This window comes from Dendrobium catenatum, unplaced genomic scaffold (assembly GCF_001605985.2).
Source record: "Dendrobium catenatum unplaced genomic scaffold, ASM160598v2 fragScaff_scaffold_133, whole genome shotgun sequence".
Taxonomy (NCBI): domain Eukaryota; kingdom Viridiplantae; phylum Streptophyta; class Magnoliopsida; order Asparagales; family Orchidaceae; genus Dendrobium; species Dendrobium catenatum.
The window spans coordinates 1248638-1262438 of NW_021318595.1; the positions used below are offsets into that span (position 1 = coordinate 1248638).

Consider the following 13801-nt stretch of genomic DNA (forward strand, 5'->3'; position numbering starts at 1 on the left):
AAATTTTGAAGGTGTTTGAACTAAAAAAAATTTAGGAGATTCACATACACACCACATATTATGCTATCACATATCTAACACAAAAAATTTCAATATTTTATGACTGCATATGTGTATTGAATGCAATACATGCATATGAAAATACAGAACACAACTAAATGCAATACATGCATTTGAAAAATAAACAAAATGAGCATTCAAAACTACCCAGAAGCATTCCACTCTTCTTTAAATTAAATTTTATGTCTCTATTATGATTTGCTTTCTCCAACCTTACTATGATACCAAAAAGCTTGTCATAATCGACCTGATATCACACAAGTCATATTGTGTCCAATTGTAGCAAAATTGACCTCAAGATCTAGCTGGAAAAGTTTAAAATAAAACTTCTAATTTATATATTACACAAAGTCACAACTAAATGCAATATAAAGTGGAAGACTATTGAATCTCAAAATAATTTTCTGTATATGACCATAAAATATATGCTATCTAAAGTCTATATATAACAACACTTATCAATAAAAAGAATAACAAAATAAAAGGCATGCCTACAAAAATATCAACTAACCAAAATATACATACAATACAGATCAAATTTTACTATTCAAACTACTCAACTCACTACTTACTCTTCCCCCGGCCTAAAGAATGGAAGTAAAAGTAAGAATGAGCTAATATGACTCAGCACGCTATCACAATCTAAACAAAAAATTAATACAACAACAACAACATCAAGCCTTTATCCCACTACGTGGGGTCGGCTACATGAATCCTTTTTCTCCATTGTGTCCTATTAAAAGTTAAATTTTCGTTTAAATCTAATAAAGAAAGGTCATTCCTAATATTTTCTAACCAAGTCTTTTTAGGTCTGTCTCTACCTTTCTTAACATAAGTCAAATCTAATACCTCTACTTTCCTAACCGGGTCATCGGAAGGCCGCCGTTTTATGTGACCAAACCATCTAAGGCTCTTATCTTCTAGTGTAGTTACTCCAACAGAGAGCAAACTAATCAGGAAGCAAAGTTTGAGAGCTTAGTGGCATAATGAATCCTAAATAGGAGTAGTCACACTGTTAGGAATCATGGATTCTATTATGGAATGGTCAGGAGATCAACATACTACTAGAGAAAATATCTTAGAATATGAGCTGTAAATATGTGATAGTACTTCTTGGAAGTTGGTGAAACAAAGAATATCTTTCATCTTGGCTAGCTGTCAGAAGCCTAAGTGTGAAGGTAATTGAGGGTTCAAGATTGTTGAGCAATCAAATACGAATAGCATAGTTAGACGCTTGCCACTTTGCAAACTTGACGGTGTCATGCCAATCTAGAGGAGTGACATTAAGGTGATTGAGCTTTTCATGAGAAACAACAATTACGTGAAAGGTTTTTGAACGCAACAAGTATTTGGAATATTGAATTTGATGGTGGTTTTATTGGAGGAAGCTTTTGAGTCATTAAGCTGAGGTGGAATGGCCATGATATTAAGAGGGAGGGAGGGAGCATGTGTGCAAGTAGTGAAACACATATTCAACCAGTTGCGGACGGGACCTGTAAGGCACAACATGTGGACACATGCTATATGACTTGGGTTATGGGACCCTATAATGGATAAGGCTTGGGGGCGGAGGAGGGAGATGGAAGGTGGGATTGATTGGAGAAGTGATTTGAGGGGGTGAGACTAATCTCGCTTTAGTGCCATGTTAGTTGGCAAATATCTTTTAATGGGTACATTATTCACTGGAGAACCACTTAATTTATAATTATAGAGGAATTAGTATTGTTTTTTAAGAGGGAAAAATATATTGTTGTAAGAAACATCCAGATAAAAATACACCATGTGTCAAATAAAAAGAACTCTCATATTTTGATATTTTCTAGCGTTAACAGTAGTCCCTGCTACGATCACATTCTAAAATTATTTATTTCACGTAATGGCGACGTTCTTCAATTTTTTGGCAAAACTAGTTAATTGATTTGATAAGTTAATTTCATCTAATTAATTTAGTTGTTGCAGGTTATACACTTTTATTATTGTTACGTGCTATAAAAATTATAGCAATGGATAAAGAGTTTTATGTCCTAACTTTGCATGAAAATCCAGCACACATATACATGAGAAGAATATTAGAGCCAACAAAATTTTTTATGAGAAAAAACATTTAAATGAAATTATGTAGTCTAATACAGTTGATATAATTCACTATATATTTAAAGTTCTTGAATTTCGCTACTCTCCACAATTAGAGCAGACAAGATTACAAAGTTGAGAACATTCGCTTGGTCTCCCTTAGTTGTAGAAATTATGGGAGAAATAGTGGAGGGATGATGATGAAAGTCAAAGGATGCAATGAAATGACGGTCATAGGATGATGGCGGTCGAAAGATGGCGATCAAATGATGGTGAATAGATTATGATAGCCAGTAATTGTGGTTAAATAATGTTGGTGGGGCTACAATGGCTAGATGATGGTGATGGCGGTCTGAGAATAGCAATTAGATGATGGTAGTGGCTAGTCGTAATCGTCGGTGTCAAATGTTTGGTATAGCTCTGGAGTTCTTCAAATCAATGAGTTCTCTTCAAACTCCAGTGTAGGCCCCCTTCATGTGGAGAACATAGTCTATTTATATTATTTTGAGATTGATATTTTTGTAAATCTAGCTTATAATTCGTAACACTTTATCATATGATACATATTGAATCATTTTATTTAACATTTAAGTTCCTCAAAGTTCTTGAAATTAGATGAATTTGGGCTCATTGATTCATTTCATCGAGTTGCTCGATTTGACTATAAATATGCAAAATTAGAAAATCATTTGATAGTATAATTAATGTCTCAAACATTCCAAATATGCTTCAAGCATGGTTTAAAATTACGCAATATGAGGCTCGCCTTGAGGCCGCCTTTGCGCAATTCAAGTAAAAAACACCTCGATGCTTACGCCTCGAGTTTTTTTTTTTTTTTTTTTGGCTTGCGCCTCAACTTGGTTGAGGCCCGCCTCGCCTCACTGGCATGAGGCTTACGCTTCACGCTATATATATTAAAACTTACATAAATCTTGAAGTAAATGCCCGACATTGGACTCTATAAGAATGGAGGAAGGGGAGAGAGCAGTTCACCATAATGATGATTCAAATGAAGAACCCCTTAGTGATGACAGTGCTGATGACTTATGAGTTCTTATGTGATATGTCATTGATATTTATTTTTGGAAATTGGAATTATATGTTAATGAAAAGAATACTGGGATTTGGGAAATATAGAATTTTGAGTTGAACTATATTTCATGTTGTCTTATTAATGAGATATTTTGATTTCACTTCATATCTTATGTTTTTTTTATGTTTTATATTATTCACTCATTTGTATATAAAAAATTTATCATTTTATATTTACGAAATCTTTTGATATTGAGGCTTACGCCTCAAAACTCCTTGAGGCTTACGCCTCGCCTCACGAATGAAAAGCGCCCCAATACCTGAATACACAATTTTAAAAATTGGCTTCAAGTATTTGATTTAGGTTCAATTTGACTCAAATTGGACACCTTTGGTGTCATTGGGTTCTCGTCTTGTTGAAACTTTTAGTTCAACTGTAACTTTTTGAAATCTAAGTTCAGATGATCATGAATTTAATCCTAAAAAATTTTAGTGTTAAGATAGTTTTGTCTTGTTGTGATACGGGAAATGATGAGTTTGAGAGGAGTTAGTGGGGAATGATGAAACTGGTGTTTCACATTTTGCTAGGCTTTCTGCATTCTGCCTTTCGTGAATAGAAAAATAAAAGATTGCAGTTTGAGTTCAGGCCATATCAAAGTGGGGGCGGACCTATGATTATGCCAATTAGGAAACTAAATTAGTAGCTCGATGAGTCGATGATCCAAGCTACATTAAACTCAAACTTGAGCTGGTGACTTCATGAGTTTGACCCGCAAGCTCATTAACAAGTTGAGCCAGATTGCAAGCCCGCTTGATTGACCTTCACCCTACACCCTAAGTCAAGACAACATTAAAAGAGCATAAAGCTCTAATACAATGGTGAGAACGCATGCAGGAAGGCTTGTCCCAGGGCATACCACAAATTTTTGATCAGAGAGCTCATTAGCAAGAAGATGCTAAGTCCAATTTGGCAAGTTAGCTGAGGATTTTGTGGACAGTGGTTGAGTTCTTCATATTTAAATCTTTAGAGGGGTAGTCGTGGACATCTCAACTTATGGAGGAAGAGTAACTTGTTAGGAAGGTATAAAAGATGGGGGATAATAGATAGGATTGGCCTCATGAAAAGTAGCATCGATTGAAGTGTATAAGCATCGGGTAAAGTGATCATGTTGTTTGATCCTTTGTGTGTAGTCTTTACTGGAGAATCCCTCGATTTATAATAATTCATGAATTAGTATAATTTCTTAGGAGGGAAATGGTGCAATGTTCTATGGAACATGCAAGTAAAAACACACCATTCATTGAAAAAAAAGCACTCACATATTCTGTATTTTCCTGCGCGAACAATCATTTATGCGGCCATCAAAATCTGAGATATATATTTTCCTGCCGTTCTTCAAAATCTTGGCAAAATAGTTTATTGATTTGGTAAATTAGTTTCTCTTAAATAACTTAATTGTCCTAAGATACACATTTTGATGACAAAACGATATATTTCTTTTTATTAAGGCTTCATTTAGGACGGCTTTCTTACTGCTTTTTAAAGTAGCTTTCTAGCTCAATTTTTTTTATTTTTGTACTAAAAAATTGTTTTAAGAAGCAGTAAGAAAGCCATCTCAAATGAAGCCTAAATCCGGAGTCAGTAATCAAATCGACAAATAGCATTATATGCTTATATTATTTTCTACTTTTCAAGTGATTGTCTGTTTTCACAGCTTGTTCTTTTTCCAACTTAAGCGAATCCATAGATTAAATTCTCTGAATCAAGCTTATAGATTCTTAAAATATTGCGATTGCTCTGTGCAGGTATACCTGAAAGAGCACCTGATGTCTTGGAGCTACTGCTCAATCTGTTTCTTTCCGAGTCTCTAGTGTGGAGAAAACTGTGAACTTTTTCGAGTGGTTTATTACTTATCTTTCTAAATAATCTGCTGCAAGAAACATCAAATTTTCTTCTTGTATAGCTATTTGCATGCCCTGTTAACTGCAACCATCTTTGCCTGTGTGTTGATACTTTCTAGAATCAGGAAATTGCTGCTTATGAATTCCACAGCATAGAACTGTTTAGGTTTTTTGTATTGCCTTGCAAGAAAATAGATGTGGTCTTTTCATCATAAAGAAATTGGAGAAACTAATCATCCAATTAGGGAACAGTCCCATTATAGGGTTCAGCAGAACAAGGCCTTGTTGCGCTGAGCTCGCCCAATGATGTGGTTACATTAGAGTGTCAACTACTGGAGAAATTATTTTGTACAGACACCGGATGGTTTGGAGACCAATTAGAACACGCCACGTCACCTGACAAATAGTGGTACCGAGCAAAAAAAAAATGATGTGGCGCGTTCTGATTGGTCTCCGAATGCTGCTAGTGTCCGCACAGAATAAATTTTCCAACTACTGAGATATAAGAATGGACTATTTAAATGCTTGGTTATTGCGTTATATAAATATTAGAGTTTTGGTTAACTAATCTCCTTATACGTTCCTCTCGTGGTAAGGCTCGTGATAGGGGTAGACGGGGTCGATAATGGCTGTGGTTATATTGTGGCTCGATTGGATGGTTTTTTGGGTTTTTGCTGTGGTTGGACTGGGTTCTTTGGTGCGGGTGGTTGCCTTTATTTATTGTTGCTTGATGATGTTGCATTATTTGGGACCTCTTCGGTTGGTTTTCATTTGGCCGGGCAATGATGTAGCTGGGGCTCGCTTCTCTTTCAGCTGGCTTGTGGCAACCATTGATGATGGTTTGGGTTGGCTGCCTCGCGTGATTCTTCATCAAATTGGATGGTCTGAGCTTGACTTAAGGGAAGCTGAAAGTCTCGGCCTTTAATTGAGCCCTCGTACCTTGTATTTTAATTCGTTTTCTTGTCGTGTTGTTTCTTTAATTTCTATATCTGTACTGATTTGTCTTTAATAAAATTTTTGTTAAAAAAAAAAAAAAAAAATCTATATGTTTAGATTTTATCATTATTTTGATTTTTCCATGTTTTTAAAACATTTACTTTTTTTTGTAATATTTGCAATGTGTAGTGTCAATTACTATTGGTTGTCATATTGAAGATTTAGGATTGGTTGGTTTAAAGTAAAAGGCATATAAAATATTTCAAATACAAATATTTTAAAAATATTGACCTTTAATTTTAATTAAAAGATATTCAAAGTTAAATTTTAAAATATTTGAAATTTATATAATAGTTTAATTTTGATGTTTTGTTATATCTGATTGTAAATTATGTCATTTTAACAATTTGTATCGCTTGCCTGCCTGCCAACAACAAATTTTTATTCTATCTAGTGAATGTACGTAGAGGAAGGTTTGGTTTTAGGCAAAAAAGCGTCTGTACCGTACAGGCGCTTTTTTGCCTAAAACTGAACTTTCCTCTGCGTACGTTCACTGGATAGAATAAAAGTTCGTCAACAACAGCCATTGCCCACAATCACCAACCGTCTTTGTCTTCGTAATGGTTCGTTATCAATCAATGTTGGACTTTATATTATATTTATTTTATTATTTTATTTAAAACAAGCAAATAAACAAAATATTAATTTTGTATATCTTTTAGACTCATTCAAATTACTCCAAATTATTCCAAATTTTTTAATTGCATTTTTTTTTTACAAAGTAATAAAAAGCAGTGGTTAAACCAACATTATAGTTATAATTTGAAAAATAAAGCAGTAAGAAAATCATCCATACAAGCCTTAGATATAATTTTTGAGTGACATGCAACCAATGAAGAAGTGAAATTTTACTAATTATTTCTTTAAATCTCTCTTTTTTTTCTTATATATCCATACCATTTATAATGAATTGACTCTCTTATTTATTAACAGCTTTAAGTTTTGGATAATTTTTTGTTATTTTATAAAATTATTTTTTATTACAAAATTTTTTAATTCAAAAAATTTTTGTACTAAAAAAATAGTTTTAGAAAGCAACAGAGAAGCTATTCCAAACGAAGCCTAAAATTCAAACGTTTCACATATAACAAAATCTGGATGCAAAATTCTTTTGAATAAGCAATACATATCCCACAGTAAAAATACATTCGAATTTATGAAAATAGAAGACATGGACTTCATCGTCTTCTACTTATTATCAAATTATTTCATATTTTCAAGAGCATTACAGATTTTACATAAAATAGTCCATTCTGATACAGTTTCTATATGAGATGTTGATACCAAGATCCTATAATATATTCCCATCTGTTACATAAAAAAGAGAAGAACACATCAACGCTTAGCAATGATCAAAATCAGGACCCTCAAATATCTCATTCCATGGCCAGTTAGGCTTAAAGCCCTCAGTCTTCTCCACAGCCAGACTTGTTGAGGCCAGAGAGCCAGCAGGATTACTACTATTGCCAATACTTCCGCTGCTGTTACTAAATTCATTCACTGCGGCACTGCTTCTGTTGCTGCTACTGTTGTTTGTGAGATAGTGTTGAAGAGCAACCCTCGCACCAGTGATTAGGAATCTCTGATGGTGGGATACAAAAGGGCTTGCTGAGTGTATTGTTAGATCGCAATGCCTGCAGAGCAAAGCTCGATCCTCCAAGCAGAAAAAATAACCAGCTTTTTCCTGCAAAATCGCAAAATAAATAAATAAATAAATAAATTCATATCGTAATTAAGTCTTAGTTTGGGACGACTTTCTTTTCGACAACTTTCTAGAATAGAAGTTTTTTTAATTTGAAATTTTTGTATTAGAGAGACATTTTAAAAAGCAATACAGAAGTTGTCCCAAACGAAGCCTAAAGCTGTTGAGAACAATGAAAAACTTTTATAGTAAATTGTAAAATCTTTGGATTTGTTTGGGACGACTTTCTTACTGTTTTTAAAACAGTTTTAAGTTCCGAAATTTGTAGTTTAATAAAATTTTGAACTAAAAAGCTACTTTAAAAAGCAGTAAAAAAGCCGTCTCAAATGAAACTTTTGTTTGAGAAAACAAAATGGCATAGCGTATTTTGAACTCTTAAGGTTTTTTTTAATAAGGGTTAAAAGCATTTTGAACTAGTTATCTCCTATTAATCATGTTAACAACCGGAGAAATTATTTTGTGCGGAGACTGGATGAAGAACGTCGTCTGAAGATCAACCAGAATGCGACACTTCAGCAGTACGGAGCCGCGGTACCGAACACAAGGTGATGTGGCATATTCTAGTTGGCTTCCAGACAACGTTCGGCATCCACACAGAATAATTAATCTAACAACCGACACCAAGAAAAGATTATATTTTGTGAGTGAAATTTAAGAAAGGTAACTACACTAAAAAGAGCTCCTCAATCTGTCTATCAAGAGATGATGGTCCTGAAGACATGGTGGTTCTTAGTCATTAATAGGGGAAAGCCAGCCATTTCATTAACACATTCAATGGCTTCTAACTTCATAGCACTCAACCGTCCATTATATGGTGAAAAGCATTACAAATGTTGGCATTGACATGCATAATGGTTCATAATATCTCATTAGCATGTTTCTCATAGTTTTATATGACCTATACAACAAAATAATCTTTGCATTTATCTTCAGATAAAAATCCATTTCAATTAGGAGATTCAAATTTCATTTGGGACAGCTTTCTTACTGCTTCTTGAAACAACTTTCTAGTATAAAAATTTTGATTTTTGAACTAAAAAACAGCTTTAAGAAGCAGTAAGAAAACCGTCCTAAACGTCGCATCAAGATACTGAAAGGAAGATCAATGACCTAAAAGAAAGAAATAAGGATTGATGAAAAGTTGCTAAATTTAGGTGAGCAATATAGAAAAAGATATGGCTACCACAACTGTCATCTAAAAGAGAACGATCACATGGTTACATATAATTAAATAACAAGCCAACTTTTCCACATCTTTAGGATATTAAACTTCCTTTTTTATGATCTTCCATATAAGAAACAGCCAAATCATTTATATCAAATCTCTTTCTTTGCTGGTAAAGGCTTTAATTATGCAAACAAAACTGAATTTCAGTGTAGAATATGAGATATTTAATTTAATCGACGGAAATGATTGCATGCAATAATATGGTTTGGCTTCTAAATTAGGACAGAATAGAAACACATTTCATTGGAGATTGGTGCATCATAACAATTGAAGCCTAAACCTTTCTTTGCCCTATGAAGGTTTCATTTGAGATAGCTTTCGTACTGTTTTTTAAAACGACTTTTTAGTTCAAATTTTTCAAATTAAATAAATTTTTGTACTAGAAAGCTGTTTTAGAAAGCAAGACGAAAGCTGTCCCAAACGAAGCCTAAATGAGTATGATTCTGATTGGATGTAATCGTTCTCAAGCAATTATAATCTTAGGATTAGTAATGGACTATTATATAGGTGTCACTTAGGCTTTGTTTGGGACGGCTTTTTTACTGTTTTTTAAAGCTTTTATTTTTGTACTAGAAAGATGTTTTAAAAAGTAATAAAAAAGTCATCTCAAACCAACCTTAATGATTTTGGAGTTTATAATTGACCTGAAATTTAATCGATGTTTGCTCCCACCAACAAATTACCTAACTTATGACTTATTTACAACACAATTAAAATCCTGTGCAAATTGTTCTAAAAGAGAAGACTGGTGAGGCAGATTGCTCCCTATGCTTATTGGTTAGATTATTTATTTTCAACTGCCTTCTGCGGTCTTTCTGAGGAAAAATTATTTTGCACGGACGTCGAACGATGTTTACCGTTCGGAGATCAACTAGAATGCGCCACGTCAGCAATACCGAGCACGGTACCGAGCATGGTACCGAGCAGTACCGAGTGGGGGTGACATGGCGCATTCTGGTTGGTCTCTCAATGGCCTTCGGCGTCCGCACATAATAATTTGCCCTTTCTCTAAGAGTACAACTCCTAGCTGATCAAATTTTCATAGAAATAGGTTGCTATTGTGAAATGTCTTACACTCAAGCATGCTTCAGAAAATGCTTTAAATGTTCAAGAAATATGTAATTTTGACATTTGTATGCAAAATTTGTGCTTTTTTTTTCAAATTGTAAAATCCCAATACATATTTCTCATTATTATCAAATTCCTAATGATTTGATCTTTCAGCATATGCAAATACACGGGTCAGTAGTATAAAAAAAAGACATGAATGTTGAGCTTCGTTGTTTTGCTGCTTTCTAAAACAATTTTTTAGTACAAAAAATTCTCAAAAAACAATTCTAGAAAGCTGTAAGAAATTTGTCTTAAACGAAACCTTAGTTTTATAAGTAGGTAAGTTTTTAGTGTCATGTTCATAATTCCCCCATTAAAAAAGAAAGGAAATATCAAAGATAAGAAAGTTATAGATCTCACAAAAAAAAGTGTGAAATAGAGTTAAGTACATCAAGCAACATTGGCAAGAACAAATGGAGAAAATCCGATCAAGAATAGTTGGGATAAGGCGACATGATTATGATGATGCCCGGAAGAAATAGGATTTCTCTCTTCCACATAGAAAGCAGAATAAAGGTTACAGCTTTGGTATAAATTGACAATAACTCTGCACTAAATATCTAATTCATTGGAACAGGAGGGAAGACTGCATACCTGGCAGATATCACAACCGGGCAATTTGGAGGTAGCAGAGGCGGCGCTGGGGAGGAGGAGCGGTACTCTCTGGTGTTTTCCGGCTAGCTTGTTGGCTGCATGCACCTTCTCGTCGCAATCCCAGCAGAGCGCCGCCTCATCCGCGCAGCAGAGCACAACCGCCTCTGCCTTCTCGCACGCATCGCACTGTATCTTCATCTCTCCGCCACTGCGATCTTCAATCACAACTGCTACAGTTAAAAATTACTGTTGGTTTGAAATTTCTTAAAAAAATCAGCAAATATATTTCACTTCCACATATAAAATTAAAAAAAAAAATCATTTTTATACATATTTGCTTTATCAGCCCTAAGATCACAACGATGAGCCAAACCTGAACCCTCAAAATAGTTGCTTTGAGATTCCAATACTCAGTGATCGGAGTTAAAATCACATTAACAGAAGAGAATGTGATGAAAGTCCATCACTATCCAAGATTTCTAGATCTCCCTCAAAAAAAACAAGAGAAACAGCAAAAGATAGAGAGAGAAAGAAACAAAACTGTAATCTTTGCCGGTCTTCCAGCAAAATCAGATTCCGGCAATCTACGGACGCCACGACAGCTAACCGGAATAAGATCAACGGCTTCAGAAAGCAAAGATGCAAACCCACCGCTAAGCCATAAACTTTAATTTGGGAATCAAATACGGCTGGCCCGCGGCGAGGTTTTCTGCTACAGAGAAAGAGAGAGCAGCGCGGAGTTGAGGGGAAGAAGATGCTCGGGGCTATAAATGGAGGAACAGAATAGTTATAACTCAAAAAAACAAATCTCCTTATATTTTTTTAATTAGTTAAATTAAAGGAATTTTTACCTACATAATACTTAGAAATCGCTTATTTACTCACCTAACACCTAAAATTCTCTATTTACACACCTACCATTTCAAACCTATTCGGCTTTCTAAATTATTACTTCGTCTACCTCCGTCAAAACCTCGCCAGACTTGCACACGAAACTCATCTTCTCTACCTTGTTCGAGCAACTCGTTTGAACCACATGCCCATGCAACTCTCCTTCTCCATTACGTGCGAACCTCCTGATCGAGCATAATCACTCGACGTCTAATGTGGCCTTCACACGTCTTCAACCTCCCATATGCTCTTCCTCGATCAATCAAGTGCTAACGTGGAACCCCTCTACCTTCTCTTTTAGTATTTTCTCTATAATTGTTTTTATGCATTTTCATCTTCTCCATTTTGTGGTTGTTGATGCCAAAATCTTTCCAAAAAATCACATTCATAGAGCTGGATATTGTTAAGATTTTGACGGGAAGTAACGAGAGTGGTATTTTAGATGCAATGAATATGTTTTAAGTCTTTTATTTTATTTTTTTATATGTTTTTAAGTAGTTTGTGTGTAAATAGATAATTTTGGGTGTTAAGTTAAGAGACTTTTAAGTGTTATCTATGTAAATATCCATAAATTAAAATAATATATAATTTTTTTTACTTTGGTCAAGTCATCTGAAAACGGACAAATATATTATTTTAAATTTATATATATATCATAAAATTTAGTAAATTTATATATTTAATATTAATTTTTTGTATTTATTAATACAATACAAATTTTAAGATATATAAATTTTTATAAATCCCATGAAAAAGTTGGCGAAAAGTTCGTGATGATAATTTATAAATTACAAGAGAGAGACAACGGGAGATCACGAGAAAAACTAAATTTATAACTCTTTCACGAGAAAATAAATTTATAATTCTTTAATGGAATCAACCGACGCTCTTCTAGTTGTCCCTTTTTGTCGGAAGACCCCCATATCTAATGTAATTACAAAGGAAGAAAAATGTAAAACTTATTAATAAATAGTAAATAGATAGTGTTATAACGTTAAATTTGAAATTATGAGTAGAGTTAAATATTATTATATATGTTTAATTTTGAGTTTTAATATGATGAAGGGAAGGTCTACAGTATATTTTAAGAATGTTGATGTAATTTTCATCATTGTTTTCACAAAGTTTTGCATTTCTGGCTGAACTATGCCAATTAATTTTGCAATAAAGGGTTTTTCCTTGGTTTTAAAAATTGGATCGGATCGGCCGGTTAGCTTAAGCCTTAAAACCACTTCAAGTTAGACCAGGGATTAGGAATGCAAGCGAACCATATATTCGACGAGCTACTTGTTGTTATATTCGATTAAAACTAGTTTCTGATCCTTTAATTAATTAGGCAAACAAACTTGAACAATATTTTAAATACTCAATCCATAAAAAAACAAACTTGAACCCTGATGTGTTCGGCTCATTTATGTTCATGAACAACATTATTTAAAGCTCGTGAACAAGTTCGACTTTAAGCTCGATTAGTGTTCGATTCAGAACTTTTGAATAAGTTTGATAAAAACTTAATTAATATTTAATTATAAAATTGATAAATATACATAATATAAATATTTTATATTTATTATAATATAATGATATAATTATTGTTAAATAATAAAATTTAAATTAATTAAATATTATAAGATATGCTAAGTAAGAAGAAATCGTTAAATATGTTCACGAACATGTTTGATATAATTGTTTGTTAGGAGGCTCGATAAAACTCGTTTTTTTGGTTAGTGAACATCTAGAAGTAGAGCTCGTTTATAGCTTGTTAAGACTTGTTTATTTAAAGCTCGATAAACACTAAACGAATCAAACATGAGCCAAACATGAACCAAACATGAACACTCACTAATTTAAATGAATCAATATGAATACAAACAATAAAGCTCGAATCAAATTTGAACAAATTGATAATAAATAAACTCAAATATGAACACTCACATACTCAACTCAACTCGATTTGTTTGCAGCTAGGGGTGTCAAATTTTGACACGACCCGAAACCCGACCCGAACCCAACCCGAAAAAATCTGTGTTCGTGTCGACCCGTTTATGAAACGGGTCAAGTTCGGGTTCAATAAACTGACCGGTTTCAAAAAACGGGTCGGGTTCGAGTTAACCCAGTAACCCGAAAATGACCCAAAATTGACCCGGAAATCCTCTGCCCGGTCTGCCCGCGTCGACTGCCCGGCTGCCCAACGCATCAAGTCACGTCGCATC

The 13801-nt window shown here is 33.9% G+C and overlaps 1 protein-coding gene across 4 annotated transcripts; it reads right to left on the minus strand.

Moving 5' to 3' along the window:
• Positions 1 to 7216: 7216 nt before the first annotated feature.
• Positions 7217 to 11463, minus strand: LOC110096965 (B-box zinc finger protein 22). 4 transcript variants are annotated; one of them, XM_020823142.2, is made up of 3 exons: positions 11239 to 11463; positions 10698 to 10912; positions 7217 to 7747 (listed from the first exon to the last, which is right to left on the minus strand). In XM_020823142.2, exons 2-3 carry the CDS (start codon positions 10893 to 10895, stop codon positions 7406 to 7408), a joined length of 540 nt encoding a protein of 179 aa, XP_020678801.1. In that variant the 5' UTR covers positions 10896 to 10912; positions 11239 to 11463; the 3' UTR covers positions 7217 to 7405. The 4 variants fall into 4 exon arrangements, with proteins under 4 accessions (XP_020678801.1, XP_020678798.1, XP_020678799.1 ...); XM_020823139.2 differs by having other exon boundaries at positions 10698 to 10924; XM_020823140.2 differs by having other exon boundaries at positions 10698 to 10927.
• Between the last annotated feature and the right edge of the window lie 2338 nt (positions 11464 to 13801).

Excerpts from the sequence above, each read along its gene's own strand:
- LOC110096965 (XM_020823142.2), bottom strand. The coding sequence starts at position 10,895 with ATGAAGATACAGTGCGATGCGTGCGAGAAGGCAGAGGCGGTTGTGCTC. Across the intron at positions 7,748-10,697 it reads CCGGTTGTGATATCTGCCAG|GAAAAAGCTGGTTATTTTTT; the intron begins GTATGCAGTCTT and ends GCGATTTTGCAG.